Genomic DNA, 27547 nt, shown 5'->3' with positions numbered 1-27547 from the left:
ACTTCTGTAACACCTTGGTAAAAATTTGTTTTGTGTCGGTTTCGAGATCTGTTTGGAAAAACGGAACCGGTATAAATTCAATATTCCGTTTTTGTATAATTTCAATTTTTGGGTTCAGACTTTTACACTTCAATCCCTGTAATTTTTTATTTACATTTGAGTCCCTGTAATCTTACATTGAGGTCCTTGAGTCGGTTTTTGTTAAAAAAATAGAAAAGAAAAAAAAGGCAGAAAGGTGCATAAAAAAGAAGAGAGAAAAAAGCCGTACCAAGAAAAAATAAAGGAAAGAAAGAAGGCAAAGAGAGAAAAAATCAGTTGTATCTTTGAGTTTGGTTTCATATATCAGAGTGTGCTTGAGTTGTTTCTGGTGTTATCTTATTGTATCGTTTGTGTGTAGGCTCGTGTCTCTAATACGTTCTAACCTAGGATTAGCACCGTCTCTAATATGTTCTAGTCTAGGACCAGCACGGTACTTGACTTTGAATGATCATTCAACTTTGTAATCTCTGATTTGAGCATTTGCTATTCCTTTGCTACATATTTAAGCCTACCAGAGCTCCACAGATTTGATTGCAGCCGTACAACAAGTGTTTGCTAAGGCATTGATACATTCAAACTCCATTGGGATGCTTGGTTGAGTCGGTGTACGTCACCATTCCGCTTGCTTCGGTAAGAACTTGTAAGAGCTTGGTAAAAAGCTTGAGTGTGTGTGATATTGGAGCTTCCACTACCTAGTAGTTGATAGGAGCGTGCATATTCTTGTGTATGTTTCTTGTTTGCTACTAACCATGCAGGATTGCACATGGGAATATGAGAACATCGGCTTCTTCACTGTCGACAAGATATGACAACTTCTCCACGCAATGCATATGAGGTACATGACTATAATTTTGCACAAGTTGAATCTAAGTTACCATTCTATGATGGGAAGTATGATTCTGTTGCTTATATTGATTGGGAGCTAGCAGTAGACAATGAATTTGATATACATGATTTTTCTGATGCTCAAATGATTAAGGCTGCTAGTAATAAGTTTACCTCTTCTGCTCTCTTTTGGTGGAGTTTTATTAGTAACAAACCTGAAACTTGGGATGAATGCAAAACCATGATGAGAAAACGCTTTGTGAGTTCTTATTACAAATGTACTCTTCGGGAGAAATTAGAACATCTGAAATAAGATGATAGAACTGTTAGGGAGTATATTCATGAATTTAAAGTTTGTATGATCTACAATGGTCTAAAAGAGTGCAATGAAAACACAATGCGTAGATTTTTCAATGGGCTTAATTCTAAAATTCAGGTTATGCTTGCTAATGTGACATATAATTATATTGGGCACCTATTCATGCTTGCTCGCAGCATTGACAGTAAGATCATGTCAAATGCGAGAAAACATGAACAATGTGATTTTTCTCATGTTTTTGAATCTCCTATATCCTTGTACAATGATGATGCGCAAACAAACGAGGAGCAATCTTTTGTGTCTCCTGTTGCTAACGTTTTGCAGGGAGTTCAGAACATTCAACAAACGGAGTATAATGATGTCATTGAGAAGAAAAGGGAGAAGCATGAAGCACCCGCGATATCTGAAAATAGTTTGCAAGGTAAATTAAATGGTGCTGAGACAAATGAAGGTGAGTATACTCAAGGTGAGCTACACATTTCCACTTTTCATGCTATACTAGAGCAACCATTAGTGGAACCAATTGCTGAGATGCCTTTGTCACAAGTTGATTTAATTGTTGTTCCTTGTGATAAAGAAGAGTTGTGTAATAATACTTCACTTATATCCATGCCACAACTAGTGAAGGAGAATGCTATTTCTAGTGTTTCATTGTGTGCTGATTTTAAGCATGTTGTTCACATTGCTAATGATGTTGAGGAACGCAAATTGATAACTTCTTTAAATACTTTGGGCTATGTTCAGTTTGATGATTTTTGTGAGCTCGATAATTTGGAGGAGAAATTATTTGCTAAATCTGATTTGCCATGTCCAGCTAATGCTATTTTTCATATCTTTGGCGAATATAATGATAGAGGAATATATTTGGTGCATAGAGTTTTCATTTGTTCGGATTTAGAGAAACATGTTGTTGCTAATCACACTATTTCGAGTTTCTCTAGTTTTGATTGGATGAAACAGGTTATTTTGAATGGACTATGTGAAGAGCACCATATGGAAAAACCGAGGACGGTTTTCCGTGAAGAATGGGAGGATGATGTGACCATGGCTACCATGGATACAACAGTTGCTCACATCATGGATCAAGAAGAACACTTCAAGATCAGGCCGTCCAAATTCTGGAATCCAATTCGGCCACCTGCTACTGTGATGAATTCAAATGGTCGCCAAATGTGCATATGAGCTCCGTTTTGGGTCCATGAGTACTTGATGGAAAGCTTTCGGAGTCGTCATTCCAACAGATCCAACCTCACTGCCAAATTCCTTCTCAGTCATGCGCGATTGATGGAACAAGGTGCTACGTCACCTGTAATGGGCCTATGGGCTTGTAACTTCGTCTGGGACCCCAGCCCAAGTGGGGCCCATGTGGGGTGCGCCCCAAACCAGGTGGAGGATGACCTAGGATCCTCCCATCTCCATAAATAGCTTGGTACCCCTTCAGGGTTTCTTGGGTTTTGTTTAGATTAAAGTTTAGCTTTACTACTTTGCCGTGTAATCCCGTGATCGGTTAGATCGCCGGTTTACTCGTTACAGAATCCCAACTTATCATTTGTATTCAATTTCTATCTGCAATATCAGATTGCTTTTATCTTGTTCTTACTTGTTTCTTCGATTTGCTTGCAGGAATAAGGTTCATCTGCACCGGCAAGATCAAGAACCAACGGAGAGGTGTATCGATCGCTAAGGCGCAACACAACAACGTCTAGTATAGTTGTAGTCGGGTCGTCAACATTTCTCCCAAATCGTAGTTATCTTCAACTCACCGAAAGATCGGGCCAACAACAACCTTGAGTGTCGAGTGGAACTCAGGTTTTATCAGGTATGAAAGGGATTGAGTGAGTTTTTAGGGATACACATAGAATTTACTCAATTTAATCATTCCTTACTGCCTGTTTGGTAAGAGCAGGGAAGGGGAATGTGAGTTAGAGGAGGGAGTTTAAAGTGGGATTAGTCATGGGAGTTGGATTTTTATTCCCTATGTCTTGTTTGGTTTATATTAGAGATTACAGCTGATTCCCATCAAGTCTCGTGAATTAACAGGGTCCCCCAGGGATGGGATCAGTGGGAGTTGGATAGATTAATTCCCCATCCCAGTCCCTCTGAAATTCCCAAGCCCTCTAACCAAACTAGAGATTAAAATGCTCAATCTCCTAAACTCCCATTCCCACTCTCAAACTCCCTCCAACCAAACGAGCTGTTATTTAATGAGAAGCGTATATATCATTTTTTCTCGTCTATGTTAATTTGTCTTTTGCTGTTTTTTTCGAGGGAGTATAAGTTTTTAAAAAGTAAATTTAATGTAATATTCCAAGAAATTTAGTATAGTAAGTGTTTTTAAAAGTTCGCACCGTTTCAGGAGATCGGGGTACTTGCACATCCATTGGTTCGCCCATTTATATGTTATAAGCAGAAACGAGCAGAGAAATATCGATGGCTGACGTTTTTTCAGGCATGATAAACAAGAATTCACCGTGAATGTAGCAAGTACACAATAGTATAGCCCACTTCAAGTGTGAATTACTCCAAAACGATGTTTCAGACCTTACAGACAGGTTGTACATTTTGTTATCATCATAATCATAACCCCTAATAGAAACCTAGCTAGCAACACAAGTTGATGAAACTTGACACTGAAAACCTTGAGACAATTGGTCGCAAGCGTCTAGTCTGGTTCAATGTTTGTTTCTGTGCCTTGCCGCGACCATGCCTAGGTGTCGCAACAGTCCACCCATCATCACTCCATCAGCGCCAGGGTTAGGCTTGGATGTTTAGGCTTTGTCCTTAGCATTCATTTCAGTAGTCGGGTTATACTTAAATCTTTTAGAACAACTAGTCAACTAGATTGGGGTCACACTAAGAACTATTCCCTCCGTCCCACTTTATAATTCGTTTTAACTTTAATCAAAGTCAAACTACTCTAAGTTAGATAAGTTTGTAGATAAATATAGTTGTATTTGCAGCACCAAATTATTTTTATAAAATCTATAATTGAATATATTTATCTTGGGTTAAAAATGTTACTATTTTTTTCTACAAACTTAAGTAAACTTGGAGTAGTTTGACTTTTTGACCAAAGTCGAAACGAATTATAATATGAAATAGAGGGAGTAGCACATAATCCCCATCTTTTAAGCCACGCATATAATGGAATAACCATGTGAATCGGATATGGATTATTATCCCTCGCGAGAGGATGTCCACTCGTTATGTTGTAAATAGTTACCAATTTTTTTTTAAAAAAATAACAAGATAGATTAATATGAAATATATCACTCCACAGACTTGCAATGCCAAATTCAACTTTTAGCAAAAAAAATGAAAATAGTTATTGTAAATTCGTAATTATATTTTTTATTTTGTTATAATTTGTAGAAGTTGAATTTTAACTTGCATATTTGTAGAGTGATATATTTCTTATTAATCTATTTTATCAATTTATTTTAAATTTTTTTATGACTATTTAGATGGTATACATGAAATAAGGGGATATTCCCTCGAGGGATGAATACACTTTATAATGTGAATCTTCATATATTAAAATCTTGGCCACAATTTTGAGCTAATTTGAGCTCCAAATTGTAAAGAAAAAACCATAACCCTTATCAATGAAAACCCTAGCTAATTAAGCCGTAAGTCTTTTTTTTTTTTTAAAAAAAAAGACCAAAGACCGGGTACATAGCCAATTTTACATGACAACTCCATGTGATTGGATGAATTACATAAAGGTCCTAGCATTTTTTTGAGAAGGACAAAACAAAAGATAAAAGAAGCAGTTCGGTCCTTCTGTCCACGGTTGCTTCGTTGATTCTGTAGAAGATGGCAGCAAATGCGATCACTGCAAGCTGCAGTCGAAGAAGCCTAAGCAGAATCCAATCAGGGCTTCGTATGAGGTTGTGGCCTTGGCCAGCATAGAAAAATTCAGCTTCACCCTAAAAGAGCACCGTAAGACATGAAACAAAAAATTAAGCCGTAGGTTTAAATTGAAACTAAAAAGAACAATGAATGATGCACCCTTACCTAAGAGCAAGTTTAATAGTACAGCCCACTACTACCTTCAATTTATCTATAGCGAATCTAATAACCAATTCATACAATAGTTGCTTACTATACTATTAATATATAGTCCCACCTGTCATACACACATTGTGTCTTGGAGTCCGTATGTTGATGTAAAAACACGAGACCTGGGAGATCTGCTTAACTCCAGTGCAGGTCCAAAAACTTGCCTTTAGGTGTATGAGCGTGCCAGTTGATTTGATCCTGCAATCAACAAGAAATAAAGACAAAGAGACCGTGGTTAAATCCATAAACGATAGCCGATCGGCTAGTTGCCGATGACATATCATTTATCTCTAAGCCGATGTCATATGTGGATCGATCGGCAATCATAAATAAGTAACAAAGAGCTAAATCTATTCGATCGGCTATAGATATTAACAATATATAATCCTTATGTCGATATATGCTTAAATCAAGTGATTGGGATAGATCGGTTACCATGCCGAGACAGTATAAATCACTTAGATCGAAATATATATTAACAATGAGACTATATATGTTTATAGCATAGCCGATCAGATAGATCTAGCATGTATCGATTAATACTCCAATAGTACTCCATATTAAGATATCAAAGCAAGTAGAATATACCAAACAAAAGCCTAATATACTTAAATGCAACAAGATCTTAATATAAAGGCAGATTTAACGTGTCAATCAAGCATATAAGAGAAAAGTAGTTAAATCAGGTAAGATTGGCTGAAACCCCGATGCTACCCTAATCAGCAGCCAAAAGCAGGCTAGAGATTGAGATTCTAATCACGACTCATAAGATCAAACTCAACTGATGCAGCTATAAGTATGAAAAGAATGGCAATATCTAGACAATCAAGCTGTTCAATGTGTCATAGAGTGGTAGATATCTTATATAATCTAAATCAATGTCGGTATATAACCTAATTGGATGCCTTCCAGTAACAGACGTTAGCCGATTGAAGGTTAGATAGTGATATTGCCAAAGATTATGTAAGATATATGATAACTCGACGAATTACGTAAGCAAGATTAGAGTATCATAAAGATGGAAGCACTAATCCCGAGAACGCAAGCCGCCATAACAAGTTTTACCTCTTGTTGAAGATCGAAACCGATGCATCTCAACCCGAAAGTAAGAACTCGTCGAAACAAAACGTAAGTAAAAGGGTGGCGATGCGCCGAGATTGTATTGAACGTGTGTTGTTTTGATTACATGGGGCTCGGGGTCTATTTATACCCGAGATTATAAAATATGTTACACGACTCTTATCTCTAACAAACTCTAAGATACCATAAGTCTTTGCGGCAGACTATTGCCGAAACAAATCTCTAAGGAAATTACATAAAATATCATAATTAATAGATACAGTTGCCTTCTCAGGACTCTATCCATGTGTGGCAATCATTGTGAAGTACATCAACCTAACCCGACAACATATGCCATGTCATATTGTCGGATTCAGCTCAATCAGCTAACCCTGTCCAATTTAGACTCTGCCGATCCTGATCACAGCCGATTCAGACTTTAGCCGATCTTTACTCTGTTTCCGGGACGATCTCCATCTCGAACTCCGTTTCGATTCCTTCTTCATCTCCGATACTCAGATTACCAAATTTGGTCGTTAACACCATGCTACAGCTGGCTACAGATCTATAGCCCGCTGCTTTTCTCTCTCATCGTTTATCTCATTAAAATATGTTTATAACTAGCTAATAGCCTGCTATTGTACCTGCTCTAATGAAGCAAACCCCACAAAACCTATCCCTATATTTTGGCTTAAATTTACTCTACAATCAATTATTATTACTTGATATTTTAGTGGGGTTATTTATGTAAATATAAATGGATTTATATGGAAAATTTAAGACTAGTAAGGGTAATAGTGAAAAAAACTGCAGGGTCAATCGACCACACAACTTACACATAGTTCCGCCACTGTGTCAGCTGTCATTAGTTTTGTGTCAGTGTGTGTTCCATAGATAGTACTACAAGAACTACAATTTTTTTTAATTTTTTATGACATTTGTTAATTAGTGTGTACAGAAAGCTTATGTACATAGGCTATGTTCCCTTATAAATGAGCTTGTATTTTATTGTTTTTGAGCAAGCTCGATTAGGCTCGAGGCTCGTTCGAGCCAAGCCCAAGCCTAACCGTAAACTCGATGTTAGTATAGACTCGGTTCGAGTTTATATCAAGCTTGAGCCTAAGCACTTAAGCTCACTTGAGCTTGGCTCGTTCAGAGATAGGCCTCGCCGATTCCAGAACGCAAACGAAAGCGCAACCAATTGCCCTCGAGAATGATATCCCCAAGCTAGAGGCACCACCTGATCATATAGATGGCCAACTGGGCCGCCTGGCACGGCACGGCCCAAGCCCGACCATGCCTGGGCCGAGGCTAGTCGGGCCAGCATGGCCCGACCAACATGCGCAGGCCATGCCGTGCCAGCCTACGGGCGGCATACACGGCCCAGGCATGGCCCAATACCATTCGGGCTGTGCCGGACCGGCCCGAAGGCACGATAGCCCATCGTGCTTCTCTACAGAGAAAGTCTATTTTTCATCTCTCAACTCTGTGGGCTGTGTTCCAAGGAATAAGTCCACTTTGAGTCCCTTAAAAAAGTGGGACGAAGACTAGGTCAACATTGCCACGTCAGCTCCATATCAGCAAAACCGCCCTCCAAAACCACTAAGGGAGTCAAATTGCACTGGTTTCAATAGTTCGGGAGTCGTCCTATCTGGTTTTATGGTTGAGGGTCATGAATTAGATTCGGGTCACTTTTAAGGGAGTCAAAGTGGACTTATTGCTGCCACATAAGCACCACGTGGGACAAAGACTAGGTCAACATCGCCACGTCAGCGCCATATCAGCAAAACCGCCCTCCAAAACCACTAAGGGAGTCAAATTGCACTGGTTTCAATAGTTCGGGGAGTCGACCTATCCGGTTTTACGGTTGAGGGTCATGAATTAGATTCGGGTCACTTTTAAGGGAGTCAAAGTGGAAAATGAGTCTAATTTGTATTTCTCCTCTTTTGGCCTTGCCGTGTACGGTTATTTAAGTCTACTAGCAGAAGTGCCCGTGCGTTGCACCGGGTGATTACGGAGTGTGTATATTGACCAAAAGTATTGTTTGGTTTAGCAAAAGTGCCCGTGCGTTGCACCGGGAAGCGTACAGATCAGAAAAATATGCAATTAATTAAAATATAAATTCGCTGAAATATTTGGTATTTTTAAGTAGGTATGTGTATAATTAAATAAATTTACAAGTAAAGCAAGTGTGAGAAATAAAATGACATGGTTAAATTTAATTTTATTGAATTCTCCATGATTAGTTACGCTCTTTGGAATCTTATTGGAATTTTCAGAGCTTAATTACTAATTTTAATAATGCAAACATCATTTAATAATTATTTAACTGGAAAAAGAAAAAAAATCCTTCCTTTTAGGTTTACTTAGAAATAAACACATTCAATAAGTATAATTGTAAATGCTTCTGAAAAAAATAAAGCACTAAAAATGAACCTCTCTTTTTTCCGGCCCGAGGGACCTAATATAGACTTATTTCCGGCCCTGCCAATCGGCCCACAGCCTTTTGCGCACGCGCGGGGGCACTTCTCCTCCCCAGGCCGCATCCTGGGCTTGGGCCGGAAAAGTGGCCTCACTCTCGATCCCTCTTGGGCCGATTTCGGCCTAGCCAACGCTGGCCGTCCGATCTCTAGGGTTTTGATCGGACGGCCGAGCGTCGATATCGGGGAAACAAAACACCCTCCCTCAGCCGCCGAAACCCTAGTCCATTTCCTTCCCTCCCATCTCTCTCTTCACCGCCCTCCCCTCAGCGCCCCGAGTGGCGGCGGCGACGGCGCCCCTCCTCCCGCGAGCGGCGGCGGCGGCAGCGGCGGAGCCCTCCCCCACCACCGACGGCGGTGGCGGCGACGGCTCTAGCGGGAGGGGCCCCCACCACCGGCGATGGATCTAGCGGGAGGGGAGGCGCCCCGCGAGTGGCGGTGGTGGAGCCCTCCCCTACCACCAGCGGCGGATCTAGCGGAAGGGGAGGCGGCGGCGGTGCTCTCCCCTCCGCCAGCACCCTCCGCCGGCGGCGGCGGCGGCGGATCTAGCGGGAGGTGAGGCGGCGGCGGCCTGTCGGCGTCCCAGTGGCAGCGGCACTCTCCCCTCCACCAGATCCAGCAGGAGGGGAGCCGCCGGCGGCCAGCCGTCTCTGCGGCGCCGACGGCGGTGGTTCGGCGACGACGGCGGTGGCGGCGACCCCCTTCGATCTAATTTTTTGTTTTTATTTGGATATATATGTGTACATGCATCATGCTTTCTTCGATTTTGTTTGTGTGATTGAACTCCGATTGGGATTTTTTTCGGGGGTTTGATTGGATTTCGATTGGGATTTTGGGGGGAGGGGGGCGATTTTTCTTTTTTGCAATTTTTTTCCATGGTATTGCTAACCGAATCGGATTGCGTACGTGGACGAAGCGGGACAAAACTATGATGTGACGACCGGAAAAATACGAATATTTATATTAGTTATAGATTTTGCATCCATATATATTTTTTATTTGATCGAGCCATGCCAGGCTGGCCCACCGTGCCGAGGGTGCAGCCCAAGCACGACCCGGCTGTTGGGTCGGGCCGGGCCGGCATAGACATGACCCCAGTCGGACCGTATCGTGTTTGGGCCGGACCAAAATGGCGTGCTTCGGGCCAGGCCATGGGCCTCGGAGGATATGGCCATCTATACCTCGTCACCGCACCCATCGTTTCCCACTACTCCGATAGTTGAGACGGAACATTTAATTCGCTGGTATATGTAACCTTAAAACTATCGCGCTTTGCTTTCCAAAAGCTCGCGCATATGCGTTGCTCACGCTTGCTGTGATCTGGAACATGTTGGTCGTGGCCTGAACTTGGCCACCGGCAGGCGGCGGTGACAGATGAAATCAGCAGAATGCAACGGGAGCAGAGTGCCATGTGAAGGGTCTTGCTTTCTTGATCATGACACAGCGCGATGCATCTCGTTCTTTTGGTTTTGTTTTCGTTTGTTCCCGTGAATCCTACACGTTGGTCACGTTTGATTTCCCCTTGCAAAGGAAGATTTGCTTCTGCGCTTTGATGCAATGCTAAAATCCTCTCTTACCAAAGGACAGGAATAAGGGACTGTATAGTTGGCAAAAAAAAATTTACCCCTTTATGTCACATCGGATTACGGACACACATTTAAAATATTAAATGTAGTCTAATAACAAAATAAATTATAGATTCCGCCAGGAAACTGCGAGATGAATTTATTAAACTTAATTAATTCATCATTAGCAAATATTTATTGTAGCACCATATTATCAAATCATGGCGCAATTAAGCTTAAAAGATTCGTCTCGCAATTTCCTGGCGAACTGTATAATTAATTTTTTCTACATTTAATACTCCATGTATATATTAAAATATTCGATGTGACAAGTTTGGGAAGGCCCTAATTCGAGACATAGCAACAACAGGTTTACCTGCATGTGTCTCTCTGTCAGGTGCTCGCCTGGGTTTGGCTTCTCTTTGCAAGGCAATGGAAAAAACAATTATTCAGTTGCGTGATATGATCATGCCAGACACAGGCTTGATTCGAAGGACTTCCGTTGTAAGGCTGAATTCTAGATTTATCATGCAGCTTCAAAGATTTGACTAATAAGGGGGTATTTAGATTCGTGTAAAATTTTGGCGTGTCACATCGGATATACGGACGCATATTTGAAGTATTAATAGACGAATAACAAAAATAAATTACAGATTCCGCCTGTAAACTACGAGATTAATTTATTAAGCCTAATTAATCTGTCATTAGAAAATGTTTACTGTAGCACCACATTGTCAAATCATGGAGCAATTAGGCTTAAAAGATTCGTCTCGCAAATTAGTCGCAATCTGTGCGATTAGTTATTTTTAAGCCTATATTTAATACTTCCCATAGATGTTTAAACGTTTGATATGATAGTGTGAAAAATTATGGGATGGGATGTAAACAGTGACTAAATACTCTAGATGATTTTCAGCATATAAATATGGCCAGCACTAGCACTAGCTTCATATTTTACTTTCTGCGCATGCAGCCCTTTTTTGCTAATGCTATCAATTTGGACATGCAGATTCATAGAAATTACGTCAATAATCAATATAACTACTAATCTCATGGGAGTTTAAGGATCCAAATATGACTTACTAAAATAAAATAGTTTAGTTAAGTACTTTTCCTTAAACACCATCTGATATTCATATCAATTTCAGGACATCAATGTCAAATAAAATGAACTCATGCAGCTTGTCAGAGAAAGATTGTCAAATTAATTTCAGCCATGAAGCTCGCAAATGCCAAACAAAGCTAGCTTTGATTATTTTTTTTTAAAAAAATGCAATTTGATTTCACTATGGATTCCAAAATAAAATCACTAAAGTTTTGGAATAAAGTAACTACTAATATTTGTGACCTAATCAAGACAAATAAACTTAGTAATATGTAAAATATAATTTTATTTTGAGTTAGTATCGATATATTTCTTATAATCATCCATGTATGCAATTATTGTTGACTTCATCCATTGCAACGTAGGAATACTTTGCTAGGTTATTAATAAAAAGGGTGAATAGCCAATATGGTCCTTGAAGTTTCGCTTCGGGCTCATTTCAGTCCTCTATGTTTCAAATCGTCCAAACAAATCCTCCAAATTAATTATTTAGGTTAATATAGTCCTTGGACACACAAAAAATGCCACGTAAGCATGCCAAGTTATCCTCGCATGCAGCAGTATGAATGAAATGACCATTCTAAAACGATCATACACGTGTGAAACATTTATCTTCTTTTGCGCTCACGGTACATAAACTTATGTGGTGGGTGTAAATAAGTACAACAACTTGTAAATTGATCATTTCGATACATCAACTTGATAAGTCCATGTGAACCTGGACCAGAACGATCTCTCCAAGCAAAATTAATCTAATATGGTACATTTTGATGAGTAATTTTTTATTACACATCAAATTTTGGATTGACAAAATATGTAATTACTATTCACTTGATACTTTCAATATTTAGATTGACGAAAGTGAAACAATTATCAATGTCCAACCATGAAAATAAACTTTTAAAACAAGTTTTCGGTGAAATGGAGTGTCTGATAATGAAAAATAAAATGAATTTTCCAGGAGGATATGGCATGGACCAAATTTTCCTGGTCCCGACATTATACGAGTTGTATAGAGGACAATTTTTTTCCAAGACATGAAATAAATTCTTTTCTATGCATCAAAAATGAAAATTTTACACATCTAATTTCTCTTTTTCTTTGGATTCTAAATAAGATATCCAAAACATGGTCATACATGTAATCTGTTATGCCATATGTTTGTGATGTTTTACAACGCTTTGGTTTGCATTGACAATTTTAGCCAAATTCGCACATATTAGTCAAGTTACTGTACTAGGACGATCAATTTGCAAGTTGTTGTACCTATTTGCACCCACCACACAAGTTTATATATCACGAGCGCAATTTACTCAAATTTCTTTAAAAAAACTTGCATACTAACTTGAGATAAAAGTCGAACTCCTAATTGCAGCTGATGATTTTCTAAAAAGAAATATCCAAGCAGATTTCTACAGTGAATTTTGTACTAGCTAAACCGTATAAGAATAATAAAATTAAAATATCATTCACACGCTGCAAATACATTTTTTATAGTAAAAAGCAATATCCAAAAAAAATCAAATCGCAAACAAAATGTCGTCAGTCCACACGTCGCGCGAGCCCACCATGGCCCAGTAACGAGCCGGTCGCGACCGCACAAACATCCGCAACACTGGGGTGCCGTCGGCGAGTATTGCGCACACACGATAGATCACTTTTTCCAGCACACCGAAAGCTAGAACCTTCGTGGCCACGGAAACGGAAGCAGAGGCCAAGAGACGTGACCGCGTCGGATTCCTTCCCTTCACGCGTTATCGCGCCAGAGCCGCCTATAAACCGCCACCGACTCCAACTCCACGCAGCTCGCGGATTTCTCCCCCAAATTCTACCCCCCCCCCAAATTCCCCTTCTATTCGGCGAACGCGACGGAAACCCTAGCTCTCCGGCCGCCTCCGGCGAGGACTCCGCCTCCGCCTCCGCATCCGCATCCGCATCCGGGCCAGCGACGCCGGCGGAAGTCGACCGCCCGCCCGCGCGCGCTCGCCCCCCCCCCTCCCCGCCATCGCCTCGACTCGGCGCCTTCCTCTACTCCGCCCGCCTCTCGCGTTCCGACTCCGGGCAGGCCTCCTTCGTCGGGACTCGGGACTCACTCGCGCGGGGTTCGTCTTCTTCCTCCTCGGCGGCGAAGGGACACGCCGGCCGCCGATCGACGCGATTCCCCCCGTAGATCGATTCGATCTGTAACTCTCTATCTCTGTGTATTATTTGTGTATTTTGATATCTGAGGGAAAAAGTCTCAGCCTCTCTCGCCGAAAGAAAAAAAAATAATTGTGCAGAAGAGAGGCGAGAAGGGGAAAAAAAAACTTGATATCAACACCATGGGTGTTGTGTATTACAAATATAAGAGTTCAAAGGAAACTATTTCTGTGCCCGTGCCCCATTCTTTTGTCTTTGTTTCTGAACTCAAGCAGCTCATCTTGACGAGCGACAAACATGGCCGTGGCCGCACCCGTGGCCGCGGCCCCAGAGAAGATATTGTCCTCTCCAACGCCCAGACCGGCGAAGGTAGTTAACTATCTGTACAACGCATTCGTTTATCCGTAACCGCATCAGTTTCCTGTTAATTGGCTTGAATCACTGAAACAAATCATTGTATGATCACAAAGCTGGGAATTGGATAATACTTGGAATAGTATTTTTTTTCTTTTGTCCATATGGATTATCTTTTTAGCCTGTAGGATAATATTGGTTCATGATTTTACCAATTAGGACTGAGTCAGGGCATTGTACCCAGCATTTCTTCTCAATGAAGAATGCTGGCATATTAGCGCCTCTGTCGATTATTAATTCTTGCTGTAACCTTTAGGAAAACTTGCGTTCTTGTGTGCGGAGCACTTCGTCCATCATAAGTAATAAAAATTGTGCCCATTAGCTATTATTCTGCATGCATCCAAGTTCCCAATATTTTGCTGATGTGAAACAAACTTATTTTATATATCCTACTCAATGTAACTATCTAAGTTTAACTAGGTCTAAGTGTTGGGCAAAGTGTCAATCTGATTATTAGTAACTAGTAATTATTGTAAGGTGATCAGAATTAGGAATTGAACGTTCTTGCAAGATATGAATTAGGAATCTAGATATGTGTTAGTTCTATTAGGCACTCCTATGTGTTGATCATATTCTGTTGTTCGGTTGATCTGAATGCAATATTGGGACTCATACCAATGCTATTCAGATGTTTTTAATGATCTTTATGCTTTGTCAATATAATGATATTAAGTGTAAGCTCATTTCAGTCTGTGCATGTTCGACATGCCTAAATATGTTATTACAACCCTGATTATTATTTTCCCCCATTTCATGAATTCTTATTAGATGGTTTTATTATGTTTCTTCCTATGTTGTTGTTGAAATGTTCCAGTAATGGCATTGGCTATCAGTTTTGCGTGTCACTGATTCCCATCTGATGGTCAATGTTTCTGTATCCCTGTGACATCCTAATTTGTATTTTAGAGAGGATGAAATCCTGTTTTGTGATTGTAATGGAGGTCCATTTTACGTGCTTAAGATACTGTACTCGGACACAGGTGTTAGCACATTATTATTGCAGTGGAAGATGGCCTCATCTTTTCGCCAGTTGACGAGATATGTCCATATAAGTTTTTTTTTTCAGTGAGCTTGTTCCTGGATGAGAGGTTTTGCCATATCACTTTCCTTTCTTTTTTTTTTTGTACATCTTGTCCAGTAATCCTTGTGGAAGGTTTGTACTTGCAAATTGTACTTCCACCATCCTGTCTTCTTTTGCCATCCTGTACGTGAACCCAGATTTCACAAGGATTACACCTCAGTTGTTCCCACAAAATTCCCAGTTTTGTGATCTATTACTAAAATATTCTTTAATTTCATCTGGACAGTTCAGTTTTGTTGTTTAAGCGCATCTTGTACATGAGAAGACTTCGTTTCACCAATAAAAGGAGTATTGTTTGAGTGCAATGCTTTTGACATTTCTGTTTTCTGTGTTTGTTTCTCAAAACAGAATTTCTAGATGAAAATGCCATGATACCGCAGAACTCGACTGTGTTGGTCCGCCGAACTTCTGGGCAACAATCAGAGAAAATCGTCTTGTTCTCCTCGTATGTCTTCTCCACAATCTTTTATTTGAGATTTTACTTCAAGTGCTTGGATTGAATCTGAATCAGCTGAGGAGAGGTTTGTTTGTATATGCTAATACTTGGCATTGTGGGCTTAGTTGCAGGCGGGAAGTTATAGAAGATGGTGCTATAGCTTCAAACAAGTCAGAGATTACTGAATCAACCTCAAAATCTTGTTCCTCTACAGAAGTACAGGATGAGGATGCTGCAATCGCATCTATAATTGATGCAGCTGAACTCAAATGGTTAGTGCATCTTATTTTCTTTCCTCACAGGTATCAATTTTTTCTGGCACCTTCCTAATGACAGCCTCGTATCTTGGTGCATGCAGGGAAGACAAGCCATCTAAAAGAGGACAGACTGGTGGAAGGTTTACGTCAGGACGTTATGGTAATGCTGGAATCCTCTTTGGTTCAGATTTATGTTCTGTTGTCCCAGTTATGATTATGATATGGACACTAAGTTGGTTAAAAAATGGAAAAAATCATGGTTGTTGATTTGTTATGAGACAAATGGTCATGCACATTGTAATGGCATTTTTCACTTGAACTTATCATTGGTTAAGCTAGACAGTTCCTCACCATTTTCTGATGCCAGAACTCTAATGATTTGCTTTGTATTGTTGTTATGTAAATTATATGATTGCGCTGCATTTGTTTTGACATATCTATCTATTATAACTGAAGGTCATGGACCGGTCGAAGGGGAGACACCTCCACCAGGCTATGTGTGCCGCAGCTGTGGAGTTCTAGGCCATTTCATTCAACATTGCCAACAGGAGAGAAAGACACCTCCATCTGGCTATGTCTGCTACAGATGCCGAATTCCAGGGCATTTTATTCACCATTGCCCGACCATTGGTGATCCCAAATTTGACGATTACAAGAAGCCCCATACTCTTGTGCCAGAAGTATCTGCATGTCCTATTGATGGCATTCCATCAGCTCTTGCCCCAGCTGCATCTGTGAGTGTTGTTGACGACTTGCCAGCTGAGCTCCATTGCCGGCTATGTAATAAAGTGATGGCAGATGCGGTGTTGACAAGCAAGTGCTGCTTCGACAGTTTCTGTGATAAATGTGAGTAAATTCTGTATTTCTCCTTAACTCTTTGCTGTGGATATGAACAATGTCATTACTTTGATATTCGAAATGTGGCTAGTCATGCTTCAAATTAGTCACAGAAGCATGTTGTTTTGGACATTGACGTGGTATTTGACAGGAAAAATTACGAAAGTTATTGTTGTACGACCTCCATCCTTCAATATATGATGTTGGTTAGTTCAAAATTGAACTAAACAACGTCATACATAAAAGAACAGAGGGAGTACTATATTTGTAAAACTCGATAAAATTATAGCACTGTTAAGTACTTTCCAAGACAAATATAAACATTTAGTAATTTACCAATACTCAAAACTTTGTCTAAATACATGCTTAAACATGTTTTCAACGGTAATAGTTTAATAACAGCGGTCTCTGTGATAGCATTTCCTGCCTGTCCTCAACTGCATAGCTAATAACTGTGTTGTTCTTCTCTCAGGCATTCGTGATTACATCATTACACAATCCAAGTGCATTTGTGGAGTCAAGGTTCTTGCAGATGACCTGATTCCCAACCAAACACTTCGGAGCACAATCAGCAATATGCTGGCAACAAGGGCTAGCAGCATCACTAGTGGTACAGGGAAGCACAGGAGCTCTTCAGGCAGCAACGTGGATCCTAATTCAGCAAGCCAAACTCCTTCAGCTGCCTTGGAAAAGCAATCTAAGGATCACCACATATCATCAGCTGCTCCTGATGCTGGCCTCCAAGTTGCTACAGAACATTTTAGCCGTCTTGAGCATAAATTGACAACAGGTGTTGATCTCGAAGTGAGAGATGAAGGCAATTCTGCAGGGATATTGGTAGAGAAGATTGTACCAACTGCTGATGCCAGATTAAAAGATGTAACTGACTCCACTTCAAAGCCGGCCACTATTTCAGGAACCATGGAACCCAAAGCTTCCAAGACTGATCAATTGAAGAAGCGCAAGAAGGCAGATTCAACTAAAATTGTTCATCCTAACAATGCTAACTATGGTTACAGCATTCCATTTGACCCTGCGTATTGCAACCCTTACGTCAGTGGGTATCCTTGGTTAACCGATCCTTACATGTACGGCCCAGCGGGCATGCCTTATGGTGGCTATCCGATGGGCCCTTATGGTGTCAATTCCATCGGCAACATGCCACTGCAATTTCCATCAGCAATGCAAGGCAATTTGGCAAATACTCACTGGTATGTATGTTATCAGACTTGTTATCTCACCAGTACTAATAGTAAAATGACGACAAAATTAACTAATAGAACAATTTGGTCAAGAGATTCTTAGAAAGGTTGCATTTTAGTTTCCCTATATTACACTTGGCTGTCAGTCATGTAGAACCCCTCTTTCCATTTCAACACTTAACAGTTCGTTTATTCGTCATCTTCAGCTGGGAAACTCAATCTATGATTCACCGGGCAAACGAAGACGCTGCACGTCCAAGGCTGGCGGCGAAGCCCAAAGAACCTGAACCTGCCAATCAGTCTCGATCATCAGAGCGTAACCAGCGTCTGAGCTCTTCTCATGGCACCGATCCCAGTTACAAGACCAGCAGGTCAAGCTCTGACAGGAGGGACCATAGGCGCTCCATTGATTACGTCGAGGATCACCGCTCTAGTGATTACGCCGAGGATCACCGCAGCAGCAAGAGAATGCGCGCGTCTTCTCCATCTCCAACCGGTGGTGACAGGCACAGCAGAGCGAGGTCCAGGTACAGTTCCAGGAAGCTTACTTACGAGGATTCATCTCCAACCGGTGGTGACAGGCACAGCAGAGCGAGGTCCAGTCACAGTTCCAGGAACCTTACTTACGAGGATTCAAGCGATGATGAGCGCAACTTCAAGAGGAGATGGGGAGGCAAAAGATAGATAGGTCACCGTGGACGCAACACAAGGCCGTGATACCTGAATGAATGAAGCTGATGAACATCTTGCAGCATTCCATATCCATGCTTGTTGATGGATGTATGTGTTAATTGTAAGCTGAGGAGAAATCTCCGAAAGCGATTTTCCTCTTAACGGAATTGTAATTATGAGCTACTATTAATGTAAAATGAATGAGAGCAATTCTCATCCCCTCTATGTAATGACAATGTCCTCCAAAGATGAGTGGAACAATCCTTGACCTTTAATAGTCGTTTACTACATTTTACTGTCTTTTTTATGACTAGAACTTCTGTTTTCCACAAATTCTGCCAGGATTCAACTACGATTCCACGACTTGTTATATTCAACTACGATTCTACACGATTAATTTGGCAAGACCTTAAAAACTCATCAATCAATAACGAAGTGGACGTGGCTCAACTAATTAGGGTTTTTTTGGGTGAAATTAGCTTATTTAGGTTTAAGTCCTAATTTAACAGGGGTGTTTGTATTTATGGTTAATTATGTATTTATCGACAATGGGATGTTCGTACTTCGTTAATTTTAAGATATACCAATGCATTCTTTCGAAAACTATTTATAGGGTAGGGGTAAGGTTGTGTTCATATAGGTGATTGCACGTATTGTGAACGCTGACTTCATTAATCTTAAGGTATGCCGATCCAATCTTTTGGAAGTGTCTAGTAAGCGTTCATAGGGATAAACACCAACACAAACACGAAGTAGATAAACAAAACTGAGGTTGTGTTTAGATTAGGGGTGTAAAATTTTGGCGTGTCACATCGGATATACGGGCACACATTTGAAGTATTAAACGTAGTCTAATAACAAAACAAATTACAAAATCCGTATGTAAACCGCGAGACGAATTTATTAAGCCTAATTAATCCGTCATTAGCAAATGTTTACTGTAGCACAACATTGTCAAATTATAGTGTATTTAGGCTTAAAAGATTCGTCTCATAATTTACACGCAATCCGTGTAATTAATTATTTTTTCGTTTATACTCTCTCTTTCATAAAGATGTTAATACTCTGTAAATATGTGACACTGCGCTCGAACCCCCTCCTCTCTTCGAGTAGCGCACACGTGTGCGGTGCGCGGCACTACACATTGCCGTCCTCTCCTCTCACTCTTCTTCCGCCTACGCCGCGCTCCGCTCTCTCTCCCTCTCTGCTCTCTCGCCGCGATGGCCACGCTGCAGCTCAACCACGTCGCGCGGGAGACCGACGACGTGCGCCGCCTCGCCGCCTTCTACGAGGAGGTGCTCGGCTTCGAGCGGGTCGCCTCCCCGAACTACCCGGCCTTCCAGGTCGCCTGGCTCCGCCTCCCGGGGACGCCCGGCGTCGCGCTCCACATCATCGAGCGCGACCCCGCGGCGGCGCCCGCGGCCGTCGCCCCGGGCGCCGCGGGCGCCCCGCCCGCGCAGCTGCCCAGGCGCCACCACCTCGCCTTCTCCGTCGCCGACTACGACGGGTTCCTCGCCGGGCTGAAGGCCCGGGGCACGGACGTGTTCGAGAAGACGCAGCCCGACGGGCGCACGCGCCAGGTCTTCTTCTTCGACCCCGATGGTGAGCGCCCCTTTGGATCCCAGAGGCTCCGGGTATTTATTGATTCTGCTCCTGGGCGATTGATTGGCATTTGTGCTTGCAATGATGAGAAATTGGGGCATTCTGGTTACCTGTTGCAGCTCTGTGGTAGGTAGCTCTGTTGCGTATCTTAGTTGGAGTAAACAACTTGGGAACCTCACAATTTTCAACCTTGCGTTTGTTTGTTTGTGCTATGTTTAGACTTGGGGTTCTTGATGGAAATTGGGAATACAATTATGTGGCTCTCCTAGATGTTCGGAAACAGAATTATTGTGAGTTTCAGTGGAATCACAGTGCCATGTTTAGGCTTTTCTGGTATAGAAATCCGATACTATTCTGTCAATGAAGGTCCTAGAATGTTGCCTCCAATCACGTGTCTGTTGCATTTGAGTGTCGCTTGTTTGCCTGCATAATGCCAGAGTTCTAGTTCTGGCAGCTACCATCCCGTAAGTCTGTATGCAATTTATCATTTCGATCATATAGTTTCTAGTATAAATTCACTAGCGTTTTCCAGGTGTATCGAAATTAAACAACGTGTCAGAAAATAAAACTTGATAAGAAGTTATTCTTGGCATTACAGCAATAGAAGCTACAAAAGGCTGATATGTGGTGTTTCTGGGGGTAAAAATCGTAATATATATTGAAATTCTATTGTTGCTTAATATGCAGCATAGTTCTGAATTCTGATGGAGGACCGTGTAGGGTTTACTAGTCCATTACAGATAACATCCCTATGATGATGTGCAGTCAAAATGCAGAATTTTATTGCGATTTGGTATGTTTTACGGGCTGCTTCTAATAGAGAAGTTCAGTGATATTAGCTATACTATCTTATTATGCCATGATTTTTAGGATTTGTTAAATTACACATTTGTTCTCTGCGGCATATGCCTATCTATTCATTGTTGATGCTTGTTGGTTGTAATCAAATTGATCATAGTGTAGTAAGATATTCTGTAATTACTTTTCTGTCTCTCTTTTTAAGCAGCTTGTAGTAATCAAGGACAATGTCACTAGATATCTGTTGTCATTAGTCATTAAAGTAGTACACACTCTTTGGAATAGATTCTGAAAATTCACTGGTATTAGTTCCCACAATGTACCAGAGTTTGCTTAAAAACCACCAATAGATAGCAATCTGTCTAATGATTTAAGATAAGCTCAAGACAGAAATTCACTTGTTTTAGTCAGTATCTGGTTGGCATTGCCTTCTAACTAGTGTTAGATTATTTTCTGTAATTTCAAAGAATGCTATCATATCATGTATTTCTTACAAGAATTCTGTGGAAATCTACGATTTGCTAAAAGTATTTCATAACCCTGACTACTTCTGTAGAAAGTTTCCTGGTGCCATTTTCTCCATCATGTGAATGTAGCAAGTATATTCTAATGATAGAAGTGCTTGCTCTGTCTGGTGATGTGCTGATCTCCAGTACAACTAGCTGATACTGTAAGCTTGAAACAGAGTGGCATACTAGCAAGCCAATAGCTTGTGCATGTGACACCAATCGTCGAAATGTTTGCTCCTATTTGTTCTCCTTCAACTTGCAAAAATGCGACTGGTTTAGTGGTGTGTGACTCATGTCTTATCCAAAGGCTTTACCGGTATTAGCTCAATAGCTCTTGTCATGCGTGTTTTCACTAGTCATTTCTGCATGACTGAATGCAGAAGTTTATGGACTGCAAATAGTCACCCACTCACCTTCCTATTGTATCAAAAAAGTAGTCACCTTCCTGACTGTGACTCAAGATAGCAATTCTGAGTTCTCAGCTATGAAACAGAACTTGAATTAAAATTGATAACATCTTTATGTAATGCTTTCGTGTGACAAACATAACTCTACGATTGCTTATACAGTTTTGTCCTGTTACAGGCAATGGCCTAGAAGTTACAAGCTCAGGCACAGGCGATATGTAATTGCGGAGCATGATTTGCTTGCTGTAACAGTCGTGTAAGTAACATCAGTGCTCTGCAACACCATTTTCATGTTCTGGTAGTAGTTACATATCATATCTGATGTTAGAAATCCAGCTGAGAGCTTCTATAGCACATCACATTTCGTTATCCTGTTCAACTCTTTCCAGCTGAGAGCTTCTATAGCACACATCACATTTCATTATTCTGTTCAACTCTTTCTTCTTTAGTTCTTAAAAATGATACGCATTACAAGATTATCTAATGCACCAAAATCAGTATGGATGACATGATGTTTGGTTTCAGGCATTGGGCGTGGGCTAGCAAACATGGAGACGCAAACTGCATGTTGTTAGGAACATGTCCATGATATCTCCATGAATAAATTCGGAGCTTTATACTGAATGAACTGCTCCATGCTGTAATATAGCTCTATATGTTACTGGATTGCACTAAAATATATCTCCAAGTTAAAATGTTTTGCTTCTTAATTGGCTAATTATTTTCTCCTTTTTTTCTGCTACCCTTTTGTTGTTCGTCTCTTAGAATATGAAAAAGATAGAAATAATACTATGTATCCTACATAATGCTTAAAACAAAAATAGTAGATACTACATTATCACAACTGAAACAACTAGCTAGGCAAAGGAGCAATTGTCACAAATATCTCGGGAAATACCACTTGAGGGGAAAAAAGTTGTACAAGCTAGCCGGAGATGACACACACGCCGGCGACGGCGGCGGCGGCGGGCGCGCGATGTGCCTCAGTCGTCGGCGGTGGCGAGCTGGACCTTGAGCAGCTCGTCCTCGGGGATGACGCGGATGGTGCAGTCGGAGCGCGGGTAGGAGGCGCAGAGCAGCGCGTAGCCCTGCGCCACGACGTCGTCGCTGAGCATGCCGTCGCTCTGGTCCACCTCGCCGGCGACGAGGCGCGCCGGGCACGTCATGCACACGCCGAGCTTGCAGTCGTGCGGCACGTCGATGCCCTCGTCGAGCGCCCGCGACAGGATGGTCTCGCCCTCCTCCACCTCCACCACCCGCGACTCGCCGCCGTGCTCGATCGTCACCTTGTACGCCCGCGGCGGCGGCGGCGCCGGAGCCGCGCGCAGCGGCGATCGCCGGCCGGTGGTGGGGCAGACGAGCCTGACGCGCGGTGGGGAGCAGGCGGAGGTGGCGAGGTGGAGCAGCGAAGCGGCGGCGGCAGCCATGGAGAGAGAGAGCGTGGAGGAGGTTTTGGATGGTGTGTGCTTAGGATAAGGAAGGCGCTGTCTGTCCAACTCTGGATGACCAACAACACGTTTTTTTTTTTTTTTTTTTTTTTACAGGAATTAGCTCAAATTTCGTAATATTTTCCGTAAAGTTCCTCAAATCGATAGAAGGCTTAGTTGTGAGCTAATCCTGGAAATCCAGTATGTAACAAATTAATGAGTAACTATACAAAATTTGATAGTATTTTATTTAAAAATTTTAAAATAGAACTATAATATAATTAAAATATAATTACATAGTAATTACTACAAAACTTATGCTACATCCTTTTTAATATATGACGCTGTGAACTTTTTGGCAAATATTTGACTAGTCGTCTTATTCAAATTTTTCGTGAATATATAAAAATATTAAGTCATGGTCAAAATTATTTGTTGATAAATCAAGTCATAATAAGATAAATGATAGTTACATAAATTTTCTGAATAAAACGAATGGTTAAACGTATTTTTAAAAAAGCCAACGACAACATAAATTAAAAAATGGTGGGAGTTTATAACTTGTTTCATACTATAAGTCGTTTGACTTTTTTAAGTCAAAGTTCAAATTAATCACATATATAACACTAAATTAGTTTCATAAAATTTAGCATTGAATATATTTTGATATTAGAAATGTTATTGCATTTTTCTACATACTTGGTCAAAGCTAAAAAAATCAAATTCGCCACGGAAACAGTAGTCGTGAACCACTCCGTTGCCTTGACACGACTCATTCCATTTATCCATTGATAGGCTTGGAATCAAATGCAGAAGTGGCTCCAATACTTGAAATGGTATTGGATGTTGAATATGGACTTGGACACAGTTACTGATCCTCTATTGGGCAAAGCAAAAAAAGTTCAAAAATTCACAACTATACTACCAAATGAAGTTAGCAAGGTCTGTAAGCCCGGAAGCATAAACCACTCTCTTCGGCACATTTTCCCAGCTCTGCAAAAGCTACTCTTTCTTCTCTATTAGGCTCTTTGATAGTAACAATGTGAACAATTAACTAGCATAAATGGCATGTTGAGCTAAATAAAGGATGAACTTTGGAAATACCTCTACCAGCTAGAAATAAAAAATGGCCAATAAGAGATACCTAGCATGACACATCAGCTACACCATTGACAGTGATGAGGTAGAAGATGTGTATGGTGAGTCAATACTAAAGCAATCCTGGAATTTTTCATTGGTTGCACTCGTAAAGCGAGCGTTAAGATAGCAGTGAAAGAAGCCCACGGAACGAAACAATTATTTTTCCTAACTAGCAAGTGGGCAGGCTCAGATACCGAACTATGGTGGTGTTTGAATCTCCTAAAGATGAAGATGAAGATTAAGTGTTTCACATAAAATGAAGTGGTAATAACGTATGATTAATTGAGTTTTAATTATCACAAACTTGAAAAATGGATTAATATGATATTTTAGAACAACTTTATATATAAAGTTTTTTTTTTGCACGAAACGCACCGTTTGGCAGTTTGAAAAACATGCCACAAAAATCCAAAATTTCATCCACTCCTTGCAGTGGAAACGAACAAGACCTATATGTTTTTTTTGAAAAGCAGGGTACATTACCCCAAAATGTTCCATCTTCCTATAGAAGTGGATTCGTTCTAGAAAGGTTTCAGAAGAAATTAATCATTAGCAAGAAGATTGCTTATGAAGATTCATATGTACTAATGTCAATAAGTGGATGAGTGTTGTTGAAGACAATGTTTGTTCCTCTTCTTCAAAATTATTTTGATGAATCTTGACATGATACTGATTGGCGAAGAATAAATCCCCAAATAGCACAAGAATTTCTTGTATTGGCCCAAATAAATCCATTATGGATAAGAATAAATTAATAGTATAATTTTTTTCATGAACTGATTAAAACTAAAATATTGAAGGAAGAAAAAAGGGATTAGCCTTATCTATAGATAAGGCTGAATCTCCTCGACTTGCCTGATATGATGGATGGTAGAAGGTTGAGGTAATTGTGTGTTGATTTAGTTAGGACTGGCTTTTTGCTACTAGTATAATCTTCCCAACCACAATTTTCTCTTCTACTCCCTTCAGTTATTTCGCATAGAAATAAAAAATTTTAATGATACTAAAAATTACAGAACAACTTAGGTGTAAGTAGATAGATAAGTAGAGTAGATAATGAATGTATTAGATTAAGTATAAGCCGATGTAATACTCAGAAATTGAAATAAGATAACTTATCGGCTAGAACTCCAATGAAACCTTGGATAGAACCTATAAATCTTAATGAAATTTACTTAATTATCTACAATCTAATATATCGGACCAAGCTGACACAACATGGGATTGATAAAATAAGTAGATTTAATCAAACTGATAGATTCTATGCAAAGTAATAGATATATCAAATCTACCCAAAAAGCAATGCAATCAAGGAAAGAGCCGATATAACAGATAAGGAACGTTTGTAGTAATTTAATTAGAATATCGTACTCAACCAATTAAGTCCTAACTAAGCCTATACAAACGAAATTGATAGAACTTACTTTCTCACTGGAGATCGAACCAATGCAGCCCCGCTTGAAAATAAGAACTCATCAAAAGTAAAAGGTAACGATGCACTGAGAGTTGTATATTAAACTGTTGATATCGTCATAATGATTGTAGGCACTTATATTTTTTTTGAACAGAAAAAAACAGTGAGGGAGGCCCCCACGGTATGATTTAAATTAATAACCGAAAAAATTTACAGAGAGAAAAGAAAACAAAGGAACAAGAGGGAAAGAAAAGAAGAACGAAGATTACAAATGACCAATCCATGATTGCACTAAGGGGCGATCACTTTTCCTGAACCTAATTAAATGTAGGCTCAGATCCGACTTGAGATTGGCCAGCCAACTTGTAATAGAGGGCTGAATCCCTTGAAAGATCAGACCGTTTCTCTCCTTCCAGATGTTTCAAGCAGCCAGAAGGAACAATTCCATGAAACCGTGATGGGAGAAAGAGGAGCGCTGGGAGTGTAGCATTTGATTAAACTCCAATGACGTGTTCCAACACCATCCTAGCCTATTCCAACACCCTTTACTGAAGGCGCAATCAAAGAACAGATACTCCCTGGTTTCTCTTGCATTCTCCTGACACAACGAACAAGAAATCGATGCGCTCAAGGGAGCACAATGTTTTCTATCCAACAAGTCTCTAGTGTTCACTCTGTCCATGAGAAACAGCCAACCAAAAACTTTAATTTTCATGTTGACTTTGGGGGCACTTATACTGATACCCTTGACCTAACTAAGTCCCATTCGAACACGACTTGATCGGCTAGAGATTTATCTCTTAAAATGAAAAGGAAAACCATAAATATGCCTAATTACGACAGCTATTACCAAAAACAAATCTAAAGCTATCCAAACAGTCTTACAGTGTGAATTACTCCCTTTGACCCGGTCCGACTAATGGCTATATACCAAATTTTGCCATTAACAGTGATAAGATGGTGCATGTTATAGACTTATAGTATTGCACATCTCATTTTTTTTTTCGTATTTTTATGACTTTTTAGATTTATTTTTCGAGGTTGGTAGCATGGTAGCATGCTACGACTGTGCGATAGTTCCTGATATATCATCTTAGGTGGCCTTTGTCACTTTAATTGATTTTCTGGGACTAGGATAGGAGCGTAGGTTTGTTTTCTCAACCAATGATCGATCGCGATCAAATTAAAGCATCATTTGATCGTCCCTGATGACTGAAGCACTCTGCGCTCAGCTTTTTGCCGCCCTGAAAACATACCGTACTTCATGCCCTAATCCCGACAGTTGTTCCCTCTGGTAGCATTTTTCACGTTCTGCTGCACACATGCACAGAGCACGGAGTACACAAGGTCATCAGCGGCAAGTGCCATCGTGCATCAAGCATCAGGTCCAACCAAGTTAGTGGCGGATTCAGCATTTTTTTTAAACCTGGACAAACTTAATAATAGATAGTTGTACACACTAATCCATATAATTTACCGTCACTAGTGCAGATCGGATCATCTGTGTCGTGCGGAAACCCTCATTTGTTTTGGTGAGCGACTTGGTTATGAACTGTTGGTCAGTGATGTGAAAACTCATCTGTGTTGGACGGACAGCCATTTACCGATAGCAGTAATCTTTGTCATGCATAAATAAAAGACTATCACGGATGACTCTCATATTCCAACCATGATCACACATCACTAGCTAGATATTCATAATTTTTTAATTGATATTTGCATGCATGTTATATGTGGACTTCGAACCTAAGACCTCTT

The 27547-nt window shown here is 40.6% G+C and overlaps 3 protein-coding genes across 4 annotated transcripts; 2 read left to right on the top strand and 1 right to left on the bottom strand.

The window, feature by feature from the left end:
* Window positions 1-13272: 13272 nt before the first annotated feature.
* On the top strand, window positions 13273-18767 carry LOC127767312 (E3 ubiquitin ligase PARAQUAT TOLERANCE 3-like). Of its 2 annotated transcripts, none has more exons than XM_052292601.1 (7): window positions 13273-13962; window positions 15437-15533; window positions 15656-15796; window positions 15883-15941; window positions 16238-16627; window positions 17091-17829; window positions 18027-18767. In XM_052292601.1, exons 1-7 carry the CDS (start codon window positions 13776-13778, stop codon window positions 18502-18504), a joined length of 2091 nt encoding a protein of 696 aa, XP_052148561.1. In that variant the 5' UTR covers window positions 13273-13775; the 3' UTR covers window positions 18505-18767. The 2 variants fall into 2 exon arrangements, with proteins under 2 accessions (XP_052148561.1, XP_052148560.1); XM_052292600.1 differs by having other exon boundaries at window positions 15650-15796.
* A 775-nt stretch (window positions 18768-19542) lies between these two features.
* Window positions 19543-22518, top strand: LOC127765076 (glyoxylase I 4). Its single transcript, XM_052289879.1, has 3 exons — window positions 19543-20094; window positions 21987-22064; window positions 22334-22518. The coding sequence occupies exons 1-2, from the start codon at window positions 19713-19715 to the stop codon at window positions 22028-22030; spliced, it is 426 nt and encodes a 141-aa protein (XP_052145839.1). The 5' UTR covers window positions 19543-19712; the 3' UTR covers window positions 22031-22064; window positions 22334-22518.
* Window positions 22519-22636: 118 nt separating this feature from the next.
* On the bottom strand, window positions 22637-23288 carry LOC127765075 (ferredoxin C 1, chloroplastic). Its single transcript, XM_052289878.1, has one exon. The coding sequence runs from the start codon at window positions 23233-23235 to the stop codon at window positions 22792-22794; it is 444 nt and encodes a 147-aa protein (XP_052145838.1). The 5' UTR covers window positions 23236-23288; the 3' UTR covers window positions 22637-22791.
* Between the last annotated feature and the right edge of the window lie 4259 nt (window positions 23289-27547).

The sequence above is a fragment of the Oryza glaberrima genome, chromosome 3, assembly GCF_000147395.1.
Source record: "Oryza glaberrima chromosome 3, OglaRS2, whole genome shotgun sequence".
Classification (NCBI taxonomy): Eukaryota; Viridiplantae; Streptophyta; class Magnoliopsida; order Poales; family Poaceae; genus Oryza; species Oryza glaberrima.
The sequence above is the reverse complement of the archived record's forward strand: the minus strand, read 5'-3'. Positions and strand labels throughout refer to the sequence as shown.

Excerpts from the sequence above, each read along its gene's own strand:
- LOC127765076 (XM_052289879.1), top strand. The coding sequence starts at position 19,713 with ATGGCCACGCTGCAGCTCAACCACGTCGCGCGGGAGACCGACGACGTG. Across the intron at positions 20,095-21,986 it reads CTTCTTCTTCGACCCCGATG|GCAATGGCCTAGAAGTTACA; the intron begins GTGAGCGCCCCT and ends GTCCTGTTACAG.
- LOC127767312 (XM_052292600.1), top strand. The coding sequence starts at position 13,776 with ATGGGTGTTGTGTATTACAAATATAAGAGTTCAAAGGAAACTATTTCT. Across the intron at positions 15,534-15,649 it reads AAAATCGTCTTGTTCTCCTC|TTGCAGGCGGGAAGTTATAG; the intron begins GTATGTCTTCTC and ends TTGTGGGCTTAG. Across the intron at positions 15,942-16,237 it reads GTTTACGTCAGGACGTTATG|GTCATGGACCGGTCGAAGGG; the intron begins GTAATGCTGGAA and ends TTATAACTGAAG.
- LOC127765075 (XM_052289878.1), bottom strand. The coding sequence starts at position 23,235 with ATGGCTGCCGCCGCCGCTTCGCTGCTCCACCTCGCCACCTCCGCCTGC.